This window comes from Melanotaenia boesemani, chromosome 9 (assembly GCF_017639745.1).
Source record: "Melanotaenia boesemani isolate fMelBoe1 chromosome 9, fMelBoe1.pri, whole genome shotgun sequence".
Taxonomy (NCBI): Eukaryota; Metazoa; Chordata; class Actinopteri; order Atheriniformes; family Melanotaeniidae; genus Melanotaenia; species Melanotaenia boesemani.
Genome location: NC_055690.1, coordinates 17,974,263 through 17,994,851, shown reverse-complemented (window position 1 = coordinate 17,994,851; position 20,589 = coordinate 17,974,263). Strand labels below are relative to the sequence as shown.

General features: G+C 37.3%; 1 protein-coding gene across 3 annotated transcripts in view; it reads left to right on the top strand.

Annotated features, from left to right (window-relative positions):
- Positions 1-15,372, top strand: part of LOC121646446 (neprilysin-like) — a 54,339-nt gene extending 38,967 nt beyond the window's left edge. For all 3 annotated transcript variants that reach the window (XM_041995403.1, XM_041995404.1, XM_041995405.1), the window contains 19 exons: positions 1,678-1,758; positions 2,112-2,207; positions 2,298-2,416; positions 2,522-2,590; positions 3,123-3,257; positions 4,358-4,459; positions 4,562-4,698; positions 4,774-4,867; positions 7,958-8,086; positions 10,065-10,163; positions 10,250-10,327; positions 10,559-10,662; positions 11,018-11,076; positions 11,162-11,281; positions 11,617-11,750; positions 12,105-12,170; positions 12,778-12,873; positions 13,630-13,706; positions 13,885-15,372. In XM_041995403.1, the coding sequence (XP_041851337.1) occupies positions 1,678-1,758; positions 2,112-2,207; positions 2,298-2,416; positions 2,522-2,590; positions 3,123-3,257; positions 4,358-4,459; positions 4,562-4,698; positions 4,774-4,867; positions 7,958-8,086; positions 10,065-10,163; positions 10,250-10,327; positions 10,559-10,662; positions 11,018-11,076; positions 11,162-11,281; positions 11,617-11,750; positions 12,105-12,170; positions 12,778-12,873; positions 13,630-13,706; positions 13,885-13,984 (1,895 nt within the window). In that variant the 3' untranslated portion in view covers positions 13,985-15,372. The remainder of the gene's footprint in view (positions 1-1,677; positions 1,759-2,111; positions 2,208-2,297; positions 2,417-2,521; positions 2,591-3,122; positions 3,258-4,357; positions 4,460-4,561; positions 4,699-4,773; positions 4,868-7,957; positions 8,087-10,064; positions 10,164-10,249; positions 10,328-10,558; positions 10,663-11,017; positions 11,077-11,161; positions 11,282-11,616; positions 11,751-12,104; positions 12,171-12,777; positions 12,874-13,629; positions 13,707-13,884) is intronic.
- Positions 15,373-20,589: the final 5,217 nt, after the last annotated feature.

Below are 20,589 nucleotides of genomic sequence, written 5' to 3'. Positions count from 1 at the left end.
ACAAATTATAAATAACAATAAAATTAGTTACCATAGCTACGCAGATGACACACAGATAAATATTACAATGTCACCAGGAGATCGAGGCCCCGTACAGGCTCCTGGGAAATGCACTGAAGAGATTAATGACTGGATGTGTCTAAACTTTCTTGAGTTAAACAAAAACAAATTTGAGGTGATTCTTTGGAGCAAAAGAAAAATGATTTTCACCACAGAGCTTCAGTCTATACAATTTAAAAACCACCAACCAGGCCAGAAATCTGTGTATTGATGGATTTAGACCTTAACTTTGAGAAGCGCATAAAGTGAATTACAAAATCAGCCTACTATCACCCTAAGAATATATCAAGGGTAAAAAAAATCTGATGTCTCATTAAAACCTGTAAAACTAGTCCATTCTTTCATCTTTAGTTGGTTTGATTATTGTAACAGTGTCTTCACAGGTCTACCTAAAAAATCAATTAGGAACCTGCAGCTGATTCAAAACTCAGCTGCTCGAGTCCTCACTAAGACCAAGAAAGTTGACCACATCAGTCCAGCTCTAAGGTCATTACACTGGCTGCCTGAGAATAGACTTTAAAGTTCTGCTGCTGGGTTATAAAGGTCTGAATGGTTTAGGACCAAAGTACATCCGTGACCTCTTGACAGAGTATGATCCTACCAGAATCCTCAGGCCATCTGGATCATTTTTCTTATCAGTCCCCAGAGTCCAAACCAGACATGGAGAAGCTGCATTCAGCTTCTATGCTCCACAGAAACTCCCAGAAAGCCTCAGACCAGCTGAAACCCTCAGTTTACTTAAATCAAGGTTGAAGACCCACCTGTTCTTTGCTGCATTTCAATAGTTCTTACTAGGAGTTCATGTCTGCAGCTGGTTCTTTTACGATCAAATCTAAAATTTATTTCTTTATCTGAGCGTATTCTTTTTTTTTTATGTAATCATTTTTCTTTTTTAATCTTTGTTTTTCTAATACGCTTGTCTTTTTTTCTGCACCTTGCTGTAATGTTTTTTGTTTTGTGTAAAGCAACATGAAATGTGCTATACAAATAAATTTGCCTTGCCTTGCCTACAGCTTAAAGTAATGGAATAGAGAAGGGAAAAAGACATAAAGTTCTTCAAAGTTGTATTTAAGTTTTAATTCTGGAGTGTAGGGACTTGTTTGTGATCCACCACTGGTATGTCTTGCTTACTTTCAACCTGCCTTGCTCTGATGCCAATGCTTTGAGCTCACAATCTTCATAAAGGTTGTACGTTAATCAGTATAGATGTTTAGACTTGATATGCAAACCTCGTAACTGCCATACAAAGTCGTTATAGTTATTTGGTTTTTCAGGAAGCGCCAATATGTTTATGAAAATATAATGCATTACTTTTTCCATTTAAAACACAATATGTCTGTTTTGTTCCTATACTCATTCTATTGGGAGGCTGCTGAAACTCTTTTCTGATTGTACTTTCATACACAAGGACAGACAAACTCCCTCGCTTTAGAATAATTAAATGCCTTAAAGCAACAGTCTCTTTTGAACCAAGATGAAAACAACTTCACATCCTATTTGCAGTCATGTACACCCCCTCCCCATCCCCCAGTCCACAAGTACTCTCATTACACTCATTTTTTTTTTTTTTTTTTTTTTTTTTCCTTTCTTCATACTTTGTCTATGCTGTGTTTGCAGGTGTCCTTGAAAAAAATGTGGAGGGGGAAGCAGCTGCGCTCACCAAGGCTAAGACCCTTTATAAGTCCTGTACCAATGAGAGTGAGTCAGCAGGCATAAGATGTTAAGAATTGTTGTTTATCTTTCTGCATTGAAGGTTGTTGATGTCTCATTCAGTTATCGCCAAACCATTGTTAAAACTCATTAGTTTTCATTATAAGAATTGCAGTCTCACAGCTTTACAACATCACATGGTATAAACAAAAGCTTTCTTTAAAAGTACCCCAGCTTAGAAGTAACAAAAGAAAACCCTCTGAAATCTCCTTAAAATTCTGGTATGAATTATGCTCGGATAAACTGAATATGAAAAGCTTTCACAATTGATTGGTGTAAAATGATTATATCCCCCAAAAGTAATTTTTATATGATTACTTTTCTTGTATCTTTGATCTAAGGTTTAATTGAGCTCAGAGGAGGAGCACCTTTACTCGACATGCTGCATGACATATTCGAGTGGCCCGTAGCTGTGGACAACTGGGAGACTGACTTTGGTACAGGACAAATTTAAAATGATCTCACAGCATGATGAAGTTTATGGGATTTTTTTTTTCTCTAAGTCTTCCTCCATCTTATTTCTTCAGGGAAAACTTGGAGATTGGAGGATGTCATTGCCAGGTTAAACGAGAGATACGGAACTCAACTCTTGGTTAACTTTTTTGTCGGCACTGATGACCGAGAGTCCACCTCGCATATCATTCATGTACGTGCACTTCAGTAGCTGAAAAGCCCATGTCTCTTTATACATATTCATATTATCACTTTAACATCATTCATCCAACTTTTCTTGCTTTCTGTGGTTTGCCAGTTTGATCAGCAGACGAGCCTCGGTCTCTTGTCCAGGGATTACTACGCTTGCAATGGTCCCTATGCAGAGGTGTGCTTAAAGTTCCCTACATATACATACACTTGTAACATAATGCACTATGAAACCAATTCCATGTCTTCATTTGAGTCATTGCCACTGAGTCTGGTTCCAGGTTTCCTGGAGTTTGTTCTGGAACACCAAGTTCCCAACAGATGAGGGCATCTGCTATAATATCAGCATGATAATGATTTCACTGTTGCTTATTTGCACACTTTGCACAGTTAAACATGATCTTGTAAGTAATTGTGAATGTAATGAAATAAAACATGCCCTGAGGTAGAAAGTAGTGATTAAAATCTAAGAGGGGAAAAACAGAAAATTTGGTTCCGTCCCAATCCAGACCAGATGTTATGTGAGTGAAGCAGACATCCTCTCTGGTTTTATGTTACAGTTCACAATCGACTGTTTGGTATGCAGAAAGCAGTGCTTACAGTAACTACACTAGGCTGATTGTGTGTATGTGTGAATAAATACATGGGGTCACTAGTGGTTTTGTTTAAACAAACATTACTGAGTGTGTGTCTGTGTGTGTGTTTCACAGGCATGTCGGGCCTACAAGCAGTTTATGATTGACCTGGCTAAGTTGATCCGCTCTGACAGAGGACTGGTCATAAATGAAACCAGTATTCGAGAGGAAATGACACGAGTTATGGACTTGGAAAGGGACATTGCCAATGTAAGCATGCATACTTACAGAGAACAATGAAAATTAAATATACATTTTGGGTTTTTTGAAGGAGGAGGATCTAACTTCTGCTATGCGTAATGAGTACTTATGAGTAAGCAGAGTTTACACTTTATTTAAATTGCATATAAGCAATTATGGAGCTGACCTCCATATGATTGGCATATACACCAATCATATGATTGACACAAACGCAACAGAGTTGTTTGAATGGAAAGGAATAAAGCAGTATTAAATGAGGTCATTGACTCTGCTTAATACTTTTAATTCTGTACATTAACCAGAAAATATTTCTTTGCCTCGGTGGTATGTTTATGTAGTCACTGATTTATGATGCCATTAACCTTTGATGGCGTCGATAGATCATGGCTGTTTCAAACTGCAAATGTATTCCCCTCCATTTCAGAGATGAGCTACTCCCGCATCACTTGTCATTACCTCTAGCCTGCTTGTACGCTCATGCTCTGACAGCTAGTCATCCTCTATTTAGGTTCATCTATTGAGCCCTTGTACGTTAACTTTCAAAACTTGCGTTGGCGGCAGCTCTGAAAACTGACTGCTTAATATTTTCAGACTGCTCTAAAGCTATAAAGCATGCTATGAATCATCTCTGTTCTGCAAACAATGATACTCATTGTCCATAGGGAAAACCAGAGAATATCACCTTGAATTATATCTGTTCATCTTCACACATTGTTTTATAAGCTGTATGACCCATATGTCACCTGCTTGTAGTCCAAACTTCAGTCAGCGTGTCAGAGACAAGCTGTTAACCAGTCTGATCCCAACATGACTTTTCACAGACATCAACAGGTTTCTGCTCTTCAGTTTTGTCATTTTGGGCTGGTTTCTCTTCTGGCTCGGTCTCTGCTTGGCGCTACTCACTGACATGCTTCACTTCCCCTCCACTCGGCTGCTCTTTTTTATAAGCCTGTCAAACCATTCGAGCTCTGACATTTACAGACCTGAGGTCTTTTTGGATGCTAAATATGTTTGATGCTTCTGGAGCTGCATTGAAAGTGTACATGTGTCAGGAAATAACAGGGCTGTGATGGCATTCTTGATTTTTGTTCTGTTTTACTCTTTTTGAGGCCACCGATACTCCAGAGGATCGTAACAATCCAGTGTTGCTTTACAACAAAATGGAACTGGGGGACCTAAACGCCAACTTCACCCTTGAGGTTGAATCGCAGGTAAAAATAAACCCTTTGCTGTCAGATTCTTTTTGCATTTTACATTTCTCCACATGTTGTTTTTTTTTTCCCCCTCTTGTGTGCTTTTCACTCAACCTGAAGGTATTCAACTGGAGCTACTTCACAGCTAAGATAATGGATACAGTCAACATCAGCATTCCTGACACGGAGAAAGTCATAAACTACTCCCCCAACTATTATGGAAGACTCAACCATGTCTTGGCTAAATATACCAAAAGGTGTGTATGTTCATGAGTACATAGGTGTGATTGTGAATAGGAAAGTCCCTGTGATCATGCTTTGTTTGCTCTCAGGGATCTGCAGAACTACATGGTGTGGCGTTTTGTTATGAACATGGTGGTTGGCCTGAGCAAAGCTTACAGAGACACAAGGAAACCATTCCGCAAGGTACAACAATTACACTGATGTTGACCAATATTTTAAGATACTTTGATGTATGAACTGATATATATTGTTTTGGACAGTTTTTTTTCTTCCCAGTTATGTCTGAACAGATTTGGATTGAACATGCAGTTCTTTGAATCTGTCCACCCTCTCCAAATGTCAGCTGTGCAACTTCAACTACTTTATGAGAGAGCTTGTATTCGTGAAGTGTGCTTCCAATTTACTCTACAAAATGGGCAACTTCTGTGGCTTCTTCTTAGTACACAGGAAATAACTGTCAAATTCTCATGGGTCTGTCACATAAGCATATGTGGCCTACGATGTCCATCTGTCTTTGATTTGTTGTTGTTGTTGTTGAATTATTTAGTGTTGTCTATGTAGTGTTGTTCAGCTCTATGATGTGAGACTTCAGTGTAAAATTTTCAACTAGGGCTCCAAATTCCATACAGTAAATTCCTGAAATCTCTCCACTGAAACAATACCAGCTGTCTGCAGTAAAATGACAATGAACACCCAACCTTACATATGTGTGAACCTTCTCTTGCTTTATCTGGGTGACAAGCTGGGTGACTTGAGACTGGTTGGTTGTTGCTCAAGAAAGATGGTTGCTTTGTGCAAAGCTGACCAGTAGCCTCACTTGGTTAATTTCTATACCCTGTTCTGTTAAAACCAAAGTATCAAATACCAGTTGTCCTCTTAGCACAGCTTTTATTGCATGTTTCCTCTATTTTTGCAACATGGTAAGGATAATATTAGTTTAATTTACGAGATTCCACTGATGTTAATTAGGTCAAGCAGATACTAGAGTGCCTTCTGCTGGTTTTATAAGGCAGCGTAACAGTCTGATTCGTGCGTGTAGATGCAATCTATGATCCTAATCACTTATATAATGTAATTTGTGAATTGCGATAACTGAAAGTATCAGAAGAAATGTTCGAACTTGTAAAAAAAAAAAGACAGCTCTGTTTTGTTTTGTTTTTTTTTAAATATGATGTAAGATTAGATTTTCTTAAACAGAATTCCACAAAAACCTGATTAACCAAGGCACTGAACAATAAATTGACCAGCTGACTAAGAAAAGTGCTCACAACTACCACAGTAGGCAGATTTCATGCAAAAGTACTTTTTGCAAAATGTGGTCATTCTCATACAATGGAGTATAACAATACATTTTAAAAGGGAAATTTATTTAAATAGGAGATAAAGCTGGTAAAATGTGCTAAGTCGAGGCTTGTCACATGTAAATAAAATCCCAGCTGTTCATTATTTCTAAATTTAACATGTGGTGGTAGCAGTGCTAAGTACCATCACAGTATGGTGTACCTTCTATTACAGAACATCTGGTGCACAGAGACAGAGCCTGGGGTTGCCAACACCAATGCTGCCAATGTTGACTGTCATTGTCAGTTGTTTAGATCCTCATGAGAAGCCACATTTTACACTTGAAAGAGCTGCTTGATTCAGTTGCTTTGCCAGCTTCTCATCTTCACAGATGTTATCTAACAAGCCAGCAACCATTTAGATGGATGAGCTGACAAAGTTAGTACACATTAACAAATTGTTTCCATTTTCAGGAACTTCAAGACAAGTTAAAGTTTAGAGTCCAATGGTTCGTTCAACCTACGCTTGCTTTTTCCCGTGGCGTATTTTCAGTCAGTTAGGCTAAGTGGCATACTTCATCAGCTTTTGTTTCAGTCCAGTGTAAAGTGAAGGGATGGATTTTTAAGGTTAGACTTGTCCAACTCTGTTTGCCCAGATTTTTATTTTTTATAACCTGTCAGTTGCTAAAGTGGATGATGTTCAATTACAATCACTTGGTTGCAGAACAATTTTGAATTAGTTATTTGCTCCATTGATCAGGGGCCCTTGTCTGTTAATCTTTAATCTAGTTGCTGTTTCTGTTTTGCATCAACCATTTGTCAAAAGCCAGAAAGTTGCTTATCTAGCCCTTTTGCTGTGACTCAATTTGGGTCTTGCACAATGTCTTGACCTAAATGCTTTGCAGTGTCCTATCAAGTTTTCATTCTATAAAGGATCAAATGACAATAAATTTAAAAGGATAATTATTTAAATAGGAGGTAAAACTGGTCAAATGTGCTGTATTCAGTACTGACATATTGTATGTCAGTACTGAAACTGGGCTATCAGTCAAGTTCTAATAAACCAGCTCACTGTCACATCCAACTTATCACTCCTTGACCAGGAGCATGTGCCATTAGTATTTAATGTGCAGGATATCCTCAAAGCATAATTTTTAAATGTGCAGGGCATTTCAAGCTGGCAACACAACTGCTGTGGGATGTGTCGTCATGGCAATGTGGAACATGTCAGTAAAGTTTTTAGATACAAAGTGCATTTTAACACCTAATAAAGTTTTCTTAACATTAAACCAGCTGTAATGTGCATTAAAGGAATAGTTCAAAGTAAAAATGAATTATCAAGATTCATTAAAATAGAAATGAAAAATAAAAATGATTAAAACAATAAAGTAAAAAGGCTAATTTTCAACAAGGGTCATATGATTAGGAGCAGTTTTGATTTGTTAAAAATAGCAATAATAAAAGGAATATATCATGTTAATATAAATCTAACCTCTAGATTGGATCTTGATGATTGAGGTATTGTAGCAGTCAGAATTGAATGACATTCTTCCACCTTCCCTCCATTCCTTTGATTCAGTTGATAAATGAGCACCGCAGACATTTCCTGTCTGTTTATTGGAGCACAACAGCAGACTGATAACTCCCAGTATGCAGCTTGAGCATTTTCCTGTGCATTTAAAAGTGATAAAGGGATGCCTACTGCACTAAAAAACACATGCTGTCTGACTAGTTGTCGGCATGTGACAAATTGGAAATGAGAATATTTTCAAGTATGTTTTTTGCTGAGATTACTCATCCACATTTGTGTAAAATATTGAAGCTTTTCCCTTTCCAATCATTTCAGTACTGCTCGATTTCTTACAGTCCAAAGTATAATTGAAATGTATTACAGGCAGGCAAATAAAGAATTGCCATGAGCCTCTTTAACCGAAATGCTGACTAGTTAATCTTTCATCTCTAATTGATCTGTGTCTCGTTGCTTTCCCTGCAGGCTCTGTCAGGCACAACTTCAGAGGCAGCTGTGTGGCGGCAGTGTGCACTTTACGTTAATAACAACATGGATAATGCTGTCGGACGGCTGTATGTGCAAGAAGCTTTCTCTGAAAAGAGCAAAGAACTGGTCAGTAGAGAATGAAATGAGCTTTAGATTTATACATCTGTGTAGATTAAAAGATACAAAGCTATTACCAACAGCTTTACTAAGTGCCGTGTGTGCTTAATCAGAAACTATGCTCTTTCCTTTATTGATATTTTGAACTGATAACACTGACATGCATCAACCCAAAAATAGTGTGGGTGTTTATGTATTCAGCTAATAATGCATACTGCATGAAAACATGTGTTTCATACTCAGCTGACTCAGCTCAGTGTGTTTTGTCACCTCTGTGTCTTGTGTTTCTACTCCAGTCCTGTATTTTTATGCTTGCATCCACCAAAAGCAGCTGAACAAGGTGTCCTTGTTATCATGCTCACACCACCCACTGTAACTCAACTTTGTGTGTGCGTGCAATGCATGTGTGAGAACCTATCTATCTGAATTCAAAGTGTCTCAGATACCAAACATTTGTTACTCTCAGGGTGTTTGCCTATGTATCTTGGGGTGCGTGTGCGTGCGTGCACGTGCGTGCATGCATGTTAGGGTCAGTAGCTGCTTTGAGCATGCAAGTACAAATCATCGCCTATGTCCTCCATTGCATGGCCAAGCTCATTTACTCCCTACCAACCTTTTGTAAACCATGCAGACACGGCTTGTGTGAAATGCATTGCCTACTTCAAATGCATCAACAGCTTTTTGTTTTTGTAGTTCTTTTGCTTCCTAGTTGTACCCTAGTAATACTGTAATCCAAAATTAACATTTCTGAATAAATGTCATCACATTATACAACAATGTTGTATTGCCAAGAATAAATCTTTATATTTATGAAGTAAACTAAATTTTCTTCTTAAATGAGTGAAGTCAGGTAATCATATCTGGCAGAGATCTGCAGAAACCACAGAGAGACCGTCGCTCCTGGCCATTTTACTGCTGGATCATGTCATTGCTCATGCAATCAGTTCAATGTCTAATAGTCAGCCACCCAAGACCATCCAGTGTAATGATGCATTCATTGATGAACAAGACTTTGAGTCGGCTGCCAAATTTTTTTCTGTTAACTTTAAGTCTGGAGGTTAGAGGATGGTCATGAAATCAAAAAGCAGAAAAACTCAAGTGGAATATTTTGTGAGTAAATGGCGTGCGCGTTCACACACAGTTTGGTGTACCTTTTTCAAAAGGAATATTAGAAAAACCTCAGTGTGGTTCCTGCCAACTTGTGGTAAAGTACAGCTTGTTTAAGTGGTGAGCTAGTGAGGATTCTTCTCAGCAATGCCTCTTATGGCAATCTCAGAAGAATAAATACTTTTTAATTTTTCATATTTTTATACTTAATTTTTTTGTTAGTTTGTACACTTTAGGGATCATTCAGTTTTTTTTTTTTTTTTTTTTTTTTTTGTCTGTGTGGATGGAAAATGTCTGACCAGCCACTTGGTTTGCACAGTATCATCCCAGCTTGTATTCCTGCATGTGGTAATACATTTTAAATGCAGTAATTTCAGAGGAATAGTCATGGAAACTTGAAACTTGCATCACTGCATTTTCCTTTTGAAAAGTAGGCTTTTGATGTTTATATTTTGAATACCTTGTTATATGAATTAGGGAAATAGAAAATCTCATTATTTTTAAGCTTAAGAAGTGTTATGTAAAAAGATGAATGGGATTTTTTTATGGGATTAAAAGAAAATGAGGAACCCGTTTGCTTTGTATTGTTAAACATTGTTAGAATATTTCTCTAATTCATTGTAACTGACTGCATGTATACATAGATCCAAAATTTGAGATTATACGATGCATGTGTAAATTTGTTGATAATGTAGAAGACATTAATTAGGAAAATCCAACTAGAACATTGTTGATAAACCTTCTCAGATTAGTTTTTTCTTTCTTTTTTTTAATCATAGTTAATAAACGACATTATTAGATGGGTTTATTTTTCATATGGTGGGTTATGTTGTTAGATTTCAGTGACATATTTGTCTTTGCATCCTTGTGTGGCGATTAGATGGAGGAGATGATAAAAGACATTCGAGAAGTTTTTGTTAGTAACCTGGACGACCTAGCTTGGATGGATGCAGAGACCAAGAAAGCAGCTGAGGAGAAGGTAGAAGATTAGACTGAAACAATATGTGGTATTATTTTTTATATTTAATGATTAAAATCTCAAATTTGTCATTCGCTGTTTTGCAGGCTCGATCTATTGAAGAACGGATCGGTTATTCTGACCGCATCATGGACGACGAATTCCTTAACAATGAATACAAAGATGTGAGTGTTTGGGAGGAAAAATGCAATTATGGATGTTTATCATCATTCACTGAATTAATGTAACATAATACAGAGCAGCCTCGCTGAAGCCTCATGTCACCTCTGCAAAAACATCCCAATGAATTCTTTGCTGGAGAATATATGACCAAGTGTTGATAGCTCTCATCACAACTAATCCTTCTGTTATCTTTCTTTTTCTTTTTTTTTCCTCTGTCGGCATGTTATTGTTAGCTGAACTACAGTGCAGAGGAGTACTTTGAAAACATCCTACAGAACCTGGAGTATGTGCAGAAGAAACGCCTGCGGAAACTCAGAGTCAAAGTCAACAAAGAAGAGTAAGATTTCCCGTAGGGTGGTGGGTTTGGAATTAACAAGCTTGTTCTAGATGTGTTGTAATTTAAAGCTGTATGTTTTAATATTTAAATCACCTGTTTTAAAGACTTCATCCATGATGCTCGCGGTGTGACCCATTAGAGTATCTACCTCACTTTCTGCACCATGCTTTCACTTTCTCCCACACAAACTCCTACTCATATGTAGAGTTCAGCTTTGCACGGCAGGGTAGCCAACATTGGCCTGGATATTAATAACCACAGGTTAATTTTAATGTTTTCAATCAAATATGAATTTTTGTGCTTGTCAGTGCTACTTGCATTACCACTGTTTAATTCCATCCATGTGTGTCTTCAGGTGGGTAACTGGAGCCGCTGTTGTCAATGCCTTTTACTCATCCAGCAAAAACCAAATAGGTATTTCAAATTTTCAGCAATAAAAGACAATCCAGTTTTTGTTCTTTGTTTTTTTCTTCTTCTTCATTTTGTTGTTCCTGCTCAGTGTTCCCTGCAGGTATCCTCCAGCCTCCTTTCTTTAGCAAAGGCCAGGCTCAATCTCTCAACTATGGTGGCATTGGCATGGTAATCGGTCACGAGATCACACATGGGTTTGATGACAATGGTATGATTTTCCACTTCCTTTCTTCCTGTGAGGGAGTTTTTGGCAGATTACATTAGTCTTAGGATAGAAATATTTCGCTTTTAACTGGTACCACTTTGGAAAAGAAAAATGCTTTGTTATTCCAATTGTGTTCCACCTCAGGACGTCTCAACACTCATTTTCAATGTATTATGTGAAGTTATTATTTTTCACTTCAAAGGTGTTTGAAATACAAATGGAAATGTGTCATAACAATAAGCAGCTGTTTTCAATAATGAGTGTTTAGGTATACAGAAGATTCAGAACTGCTCATCAAACTCAAGCTGTCCTCTTCTACACATCTTTCTACTTTTTAGGCCGTAACTATGACAAAGACGGTGACTTGAAAGACTGGTGGACACCAGAATCCACTCTCAGATTCCTGGAGCTGTCAAAGTGCATTGTTGATCAGTACAGCAACTTCTCTTGGAAGCTGGCCAATGGACTTTATGTACGTTCCAGCAGTCTCTCCTCTTCTGTCCTCAGATTTTTTTATCACATTTTCCAGCAGTGTGTTTTTTTTTAATCTTTCCCCCAGTTTCGCAACTTCATCTCCTCTGTGCTTCAGGTGTCTTTAATAATTTCTGTTGACATATGAGCACTTTTTCTGTGTTTCTTTCATCCCCTGTATTGTTCTTCCTGAAAAATAGTTTTGTTTTTTATCCCAATGGAAATGATTTCTTATGACAAAAAGTGATGCCTGCGATTTGCTGTAAGAGAGGGAAAAATTAGTGACCACCCCTCCTTCCACCCCATCCCTCGCCTCCCCCGCTCATGCTTTCTATCCTTATTTTTCACCTTCTAGTTAAATGGTAACAACACCCTCGGGGAGAACATTGCTGATAATGGAGGGATACGACAGGCTTACCAGGTAAAGCTAAAAAGTTAAAGCTAGCTCAGACTAAAGACTTCAGACAGTACCTTCAGAAAATGAACATTTTGCAAAATAGTACAATGAAAATTAAAAATGACAAAGGCATGTCTGCAATGAATACGCAGGATTTGTAGGTAATGGGGAAATGTTTTAGTACTGGAACCTACAGGCTGTGGTTGCAAAACTGAAGACATTGTGTGATGTGCAAAAATCCTGAAGGCTGAAATAGTCTTTTGTATTGTTACCTTAGTTTTTGTGTTTTTTCAAATTTATTTGCATTCATACAATTACTAAAGCACATAACGCTTATCCAGGCCAAGATCCCAGTTATCAGATATACGCAGAAATATTGTCTATTTTCCCCAATAGGCATGTGCATTAAGTTTAAACTGATGGTTCCTCAGACTATTTAATGTCTACCATGCTTGTATTGTTTGTTTTCCAAATGAAGAATTGCCATTAAAAGGTATAATCTAACCAATATGTAAAACATTAACCAATGTGTTTAATTTACCTTCAATCACATTTAATTTGGCAGCAGTAAAAAATTAACTTTTATAAATAAAGCTATTTAATGGCTTAATGAGCTGATATCATTTCATAGGCCTACAAGAACTATGTGAAGGTACATGGAGAGGAGCCATTGCTGCCTGGCATCGATCTTTCCCATGATCAACTTTTCTTCCTAAACTTTGCTCAGGTAAGTATTGGCTGTATTACAATAGGGAAGAACATAATGAGCAAGCCCCTGTTTCAAGAAAGTTGTTGACAATGAACTAAAGTAATCATAAGTGCACAGTTTACGAAATTATAGCTGTTTCCTTTTTACAATAAACAGAATTGCACACATTGAATTAAATAAGAGAGAACATGTTTTACTAGTTAAAATGTTGCTGGAATTAACATCTCATAAGACTTGTATCAAACATTGTATTTATGTTTGCTCAAAAACATTTATAGATACATTTTTACCAGCTTTACAATAGAAATTGTTTTGCAACAAGAGCAGTCTGAGACTGCATACCTTCACCAAGCCTGAATTAAACAAAATCCTGAGGGGAAAAAAATCTAGATCAGCATTAAGACTAGATCTTTCATAGGGTTCCTTTTTAAAGGTTTTTAAGAGGAGGGGAGTAGATAAACTACATCAATCGCATCACCTTGTTTGAGACCTAAACAAGGATGTGAAGAACCTAAAGTGTCTGTAGTAACTGATTCATAAAAAAAAAAAAAAAAAGGCCCACATTACCAAATTCTCACCTAATAAGGTGATGGCTGAATAGATGATGGGTAACTGATTTTATCCAGGGATTTTTGCATGAAAAGGATGAAGAATGACCCTTGTGGCTGGTTTATTAAATTAATCTAGTGAATTGAGTATTTGACATATTTCTAGGTAGGCTGTATTGAACAGTATTGGGCTATTATAGGACATCTGTCATCTGTCTTTTTGCAGGTGTGGTGTGGGACACACCGACCAGAACAAGCTGTTAATTCCATTAAAGTAGATGTGCACAGTCCAGGGAAATTCAGGTAAAGTCATACAAATAGCATTTCTTCTGAATTAGTCAACCTTGTGCTGAAAGGGCAGGAAACAAATTACAGTGGTAACATTTTAAATCCTTGATGAAGTTACATGTCATGCAAACTTTAGTTTCACATCACTTTCAACTTCAAGATCAACCTCAATCATCCTCTGTATCTTTCACAGGGTTCTGGGCTCCCTACAGAATTTCCCAGAATTTGCCAAAGCATTCAACTGTAACAAAAGCAGCTACATGATCCCTGACAATGTGTGCCGTGTGTGGTGATTGAAAGACCTCTGGGATGGATCATCCCTGTCCCCCTGCAGTACCTCTCCCCTCTGTCTGTTGGAGCACTCATAGAGGGCTACATGGAGGTGGAAGCTTCCCTTATCTCTCTTTGGATGGACCATGGCTTTTGGACTGGTGCTGCAGTATGCACTTCATCAAAGGAGAGCAGCAGGCTGCACGAACAAAGCACTGTCTCTCTAACTGATACTGTAGTTCATTCAGTCCACCTGATTACTCTCCTACTCACTGGATACAATCACTTGCGTTTTCTTTTTTGCTTGTATGGTTTTTTTTTTTTTTGTTTTTGTTTTTTTTTTTTTTTTTCATTTTCTTGTTGTCTTACGTATCACTTAAGGGTCTGTCAGTTTCATTTGCAAGTGTGTATGTGATTATCAAAATGTCAAAATGCTGTATAAGTTTGCAATAGAGTGCCGGTGACAGAAAAAATGTGCTTAACCCACTTACTTGCAAATGAATACACCACACACCCACTCACACATACATGCAACAAGGCTGAACCGCTGTGTTGTATGTGGGACTGAGCTGACTCGTAAAACCTCAGCTGCTTTCAGGCTTCATCTACAAGCATTTACACTCTACAATGTACTCTTTTGTTTATACATAAAGCTAGATTAGATAAATTATTACAGAAAAACAGAATTTATTTTAATAGAGCAGTCAGTTTATTTAGACTGTATTACTCAGTACTGTTATATATATGTTAATGACATTATTGCTGTTGACAGGGGTGCTGCTGTTTAGTAACACAAGAAAGAATTGCCTAAAATGAAGCCTTTTAAGATGACAGCTGGTAATGAATCATTGAGATGACAATCTACACACCCCAAGATCCTTTTTCATGTTTTCTGAACCTTCTGTATGTCTGTGTGGATGTCCCCATGTGTTTCAGTGTTTGTGTGATTTATTGTCACATCCTGATGTTGGTCAAGCTAATTTGTATGCCTTACAGTTGTTGCTACAGTTTGTATGAGCATTTGTGCATTTGTAGGAGATCAAAGGATCAGAAAATGTCTTTTTAAAGAAGTAAATTGACTCTTGACGACTCATATACTTATTTGAGTATTTACATGAAAAAGGCAGTCCTTGTTTTCTCATTTTAAACTCAATTATCACATATGTTTAATTGGCACCAATGTAAATTGGCAGAAACATATTTATACTTTGGCATGGTGGAAACGTCAAAACCTGGAGCAGTGACTTCATTCAGTATCTGCCAGTTGCCTAGCAACTACAATTAGGAGAGGGTACTTGCAGAACTTGCAATTCTATTTTTATATGGATTAACAAAGACTTATGAAATATTAATTGGTGAACTTAAACTGATAAAAACTAACCATTATATTGGATGTAACTAGAAAAGTTATGAAAGTGGCATCGGTCCTCAGTGTTTGGCAAGAGCTATGGAGACTGGTTTGCTAAACCCCCTTTTGAAAACTCCTGTTCATTAGTTTAAAGAGTGTTTCTTTTCTGAGTGATCCTATGAAAAATAAGTGATAAGGCAAGGAAAGCATTCGAAGGAATGTTTGTCAAACACATTCTCCAAATGAAGATTGTATCAAGTTTGTAGATTCCAGTTCACCAGTTTTTCGCTTTATTTTCTTTGTAAGTGAGCCTGTGATACTAGGATAATTTTGGAATAACACACACACACACACATATATTTATAAAAATTATAAAAATCTTCTTAGTGCAGTTAACAATGTGCCATGATTACCTAGCTTTTACTGTGTATACCACACCCTTGATGTCCAGTCTTTATATATTGTTACTTCTTGCTTTGTGGGGGCTTTTTTTCTTTTTTTGTTACTGGTGGTCATGTCCTCTGACTTTCTTTCTGTCTCTCTCTCTTTTACTCGTAGAAGGATGGATATACCTCAGTTGCCTGTATTTAGATATTTTATAATGATGACTTACACTCATCTCGAGGAGCATTTCTTTTTCTTGCTAAATAAATCTTTAAATAACATGTCAGGTCTGCAGAGCACTTGCCTGTCCGGGTTTGCATGATTGTGTATGATGGTGGGGGGTGTGTGTGTGTGTGTGTGTGTGTGTGTGTGTGTGTGTGTGTGTGTGTTTTCCAAAACAGGTTTTCATGTAAATGCAAGGTCTCAGATGTTATGTCATTTAAACGCTTGAAGCAAATCATAATAAGACGTAAAAATTGAAAATCATGTCTGGGATTTAACCATGCATTACATAAGCTTGTTTTGGGTAATGTCACATATAGAAAGGCTGCAGAGTTTCTGCTTTATTTTTCATTTTCCCTATTTCTGAGACTGTAGCCTATAATTCTTCTAAAAAAAATATTAATGTGTGTATATATATATATATAATATATGTGTGTGTGTATATATATATATATATATATATATATATATATATATATATATATGTATTTTTTTTTTATATATACACTACCGTTCAACTGTTTGGGGTCACTTTGTCATGGGATTCAATAAGGAAGTGACCCCAAACTTTTGAACGGTAGTGTATATGTATATATATTTATACTTTCACAGTGAATGGGAGGAAATTTTTAAAAATCCGTTTTAATAAATCGGTCTAAACTCTTGCCTCCACTTATAAGCATTTCACAGTTATGAGCTAAAAGGCTGTCGATGCAGACAAATGTGCTGCATGAAAGTGGGCTATTGGTAACTAGGCATGTGCCATGCTAGAATGGCCTGTACTTATTTACTATGTACCATTTTTGAATGATGCAGCAAGCGCAAGCATGTTTTCGGGTAGGGGGAAAGGCATGTACCCTGGCTGAAACTGGAAAGCCAAACTGGGGATATATAGGGAAAAGTACTTTAAAAAGCTTAACTGAGTTACATAGCAGAGAAGCACATCAAACAAAAACTTAAGGATGGGGTGGGATGCCAACAAGGAGCATTAGAAATAGTACCAAAGTCCGAGGCCAAGTGTAAAAACTATTTTGAGGATTGAGGGGGGGGAGTGGGAGTATGAGGACCAATGCACACTTGTGCAAATAAACAAGGTAAAGTTAGGAATTTCTTGACCTTTATTTTGTTTATTTCTTCATTTTTACTTGATTTCTCTTAAACCACAAAGTATAAATTTGAACCAATTAGTGGTTTGTACCACATTGTTAGAACTAAACAACCCTAATGTGAATACATACCACTCATTAATGGGGAAAGGCAATGGCATTTTGGTGGTGTATGCAGAGTCTGTGTGGCAAAATCAATTTGGTTGACATATAAAACCAACAACAGACCACTTTCCTTGAAGATATTCATAATGTTTGTTTATTCTTTACACTTTAGTTCATGTATTGCAACAGCTGAAATGAACTGTGGTCATGTGCGATGTGCAATCTCCCAGTGCGATAGACTGTGGTCTATGGAACTCATTCAAGTATTGTTGCAGTTCTGTATCAGTTGCCACTGCTTATCATTGAGCTTTCCGTTTTGCTCCCTCTGGCTGATGGCACCTGAGCAGATAACTGAAAGTTCACACCACCCACTTTCCTCGTGCTCTCACCCTCCCTGTCATTAGCAGCTATGCTAGTTGCTGTCACAGCTAACATTACAACACCTCAGCATGTTCCTGGGAGGCTCAGCATAGCGCTTTGCACTTGAGACAAACCCTTTGCAGTTTATAATGTTCGAAGTCATAGGCCAAGGGGGGTGATTTTAAACTTGATCATTATAAGAAATATAAATTTAAATATACGGACTGGCAGCGAAAACATAATGGGCCATTTTGCACATTAAACCTTCAAACATAACATTTATTTGGAAAGTCACCCATACCAGACCTTGTGTTTTTGCTCTCAGTACAGTCTTGCTCCCTTGTGTTGCCCTCCAGTAATAAAACGACTCAGTTTTCCTTCATGCGCCCCGTGAGTGACCCTAGCAGTGGGTCCGGTGGTATGTGTGTGTTTTTGTGCGTGCAAGAATGGTGATTTTAAAGTGGGTGGGGGGGGGATGACGACCGATGAACAGCCGCTGGAATGCCTGCATGTGTGGCAGTGCTTAGAGGTGTGTGTGTGGGCTCTGAAGCATGTGTAAAAGGAGCATAATATATGTGTGCAGACATTCCAGACTAACACTTAAAATAACACATGCCCAGTTCCACACGTGCAAACATACAATGACACGTGCAAATTATGTGTTAGGACAATGAGTGAAAGTGATTGAGGTAGGCATTTTGATTTAAAAGGGGCTCTTATTGTAAAGTGGACTCTCACTGTGCTCTCGCTGATAATTACCCATTTTGATTTCAAAGAGGCTTTTATAGCATTTGCAATAAAAAGTTTTAATTGATGTCCAGTTTCTTTTACAGGCATTGAGTTAAAAAGACTGATTCTGACATTTAAATTGCAGTAATAATGCTTAAATTGAACCATGAACACTCAAATGAAAACAAAAGCATCTAACAAAAAGTCATGACATTAACATTTCATTTAGGACTAATAAACACGGTTGAGTCATTGATGCCTAACATCTACAAAACTATAAGCAACATACAGAGAAAATATGGAGTAGCCTCTGGCTACCTCATGAATTATCCATTTTCACCTCCTATCAACAATAATAAAATCTAGTTTTTAGGGAGATATGTACAATTAAGGGGTTTATATTATAGAAACTTGTGCATCAGTGTCCCTTCAGACTATGCGGTTAACTGTTTCAATTGTGGTACTGTCTTGAAAGTTAGAGTACTTAACTGGTTCAAAAATTTCACCGTTTTGTCCCAGACATAAAGGCCTCTCCTTTCCCCAAAGGTTACAGGCGATATTATGCTTCCCATTTTGATGGTTAAGTCAAATTGATTAGCACAATAATGAAGTAGGTTGCACTGTTGCACACTGCTGATAGACAGCTCAGTTAAATTCAGAGGCTCTTCGTGGAGAATATATTTCTGCATCAAGTGCCAATGTTAGGAAGAATTCAAAGAACTAAATAAAGGCATGGTGTTCTTAGTTTTTAAATATAATGGGGGGTGGGGAAGTCACTTTTACCTTAATCCCTTGTGGTTTTTGTGTCTGCCCCATTCAAAATGTAGCAGATCCAAAACAAGGATTTATTTTAAGGTTTTAATGATTTACTGGGAAACACTGCTGTATCTGGCTTAGAGCAACTGTTATGAAAAATGTGAATTCCCCCTGAGTCAGTGAAGAGCATCAGATACACATGCAGGTCCCTTATTTCCATCTCAAAATAGAACGTCAGACTAAAGAGGCCTGTTAAAAAAAAAAAAAAAAAAAAAAGAAAGAAGAAGAATTTTCAGTGTTCCTTGTGCCCTGTCTACATACTCTAATAAACTAGTGGTGCTACTACTAGTATGATTACTTGAATTAAAACTAATACAACCGCTCCAAAAAATTTAAACTATTGAATAAGATAAACCACAATGTAAATATGTGCAGACATCACAATAACAGGGCTTAACTATTTTGTGATGCTTCTTATGGAAGTAAGTTTGCAAGCTAAAATGGATATGTACAGAGTTAATATAGATTCAATGTAGGCTGCTGCGCTTGGAGCACTTATTACACAGCACCATGGAGCAAAACTGTATAAAACTTTATGCGAGTGCAGAAATGCAGACCAGAGGTTTGAGGGATGTACTTCTTGAATGCAAAACAGAGTTATCTAAGTAATGTATATGTGTTATTTGTGCATGATGTAGTTACAAAATAATTTCTGCCTACAACATGCCTACAAACAGATGCTGATTTACATGTGTTTTTGCTAATTCTCTTTTGATGTTGTGGTGCAGAAAGTTTCCATTTCAACCTCATTAGCCTATCGGATTTACGTTTGCATCTGGTGCACACTTTGAGTGTGACACCAAATGCGCAGGCTTATTTGGTCAGGGCAGGATTATACTGCCTCTTGCTTACTGGAAGTAGATGTGGCACAACCTGCAGTAACAACCAGGTAATCTAATTCCCTGTTATTAAATGCAGACTTCAAAATACCCTTCAAAGCTGACAGAATATATATTACAGGATTTGAGACTCAGTTGTAATGTCAGATTATGTCCTGATGTGTTAGGCAAACTGAAGCTGTTCATTTGTGCCTTCCTGAATTTTAAACACTGACTGAAGTATTTTAAATAAAGCTTAATTTAGCTTTAATATAACATTCAGTAATGTGTGAAAGTAAAGCAGTCCATAAAGTGAATACCTCTGATAGAAGAAATTATGATGAAAACTCTCTTCAGGCTGTCAAAGCACAAGGCAATTAAAGGTGTTTAAGGAAGTGTGGATCCCCAAACAATTTTGTTTTTTTTTCTCTTCACATCCTTTGAGATTACAGAATATATATATATATATAAACAAAAAGAACAAAGATGGAATAGTGGTCACCATGGCAACGATTTGCTGGATTTTTGGTACCCAGCTGTCTGACATGAATAAACAAAGAGCACATGCAACGATGTTTCCATCACTTCAGTAAACATGACACCATCTTTGCCTGAGACCTCCCCTAGAATTAACTTTCACCTTTGTCTTGGGTATAAAATTTTGAAGAAGTTTCCATCTTCCATCAACGTTAATTTGAACCCCTCCACCCCCCTCCAAATTTTTTTCCTCTTCTCCCTTC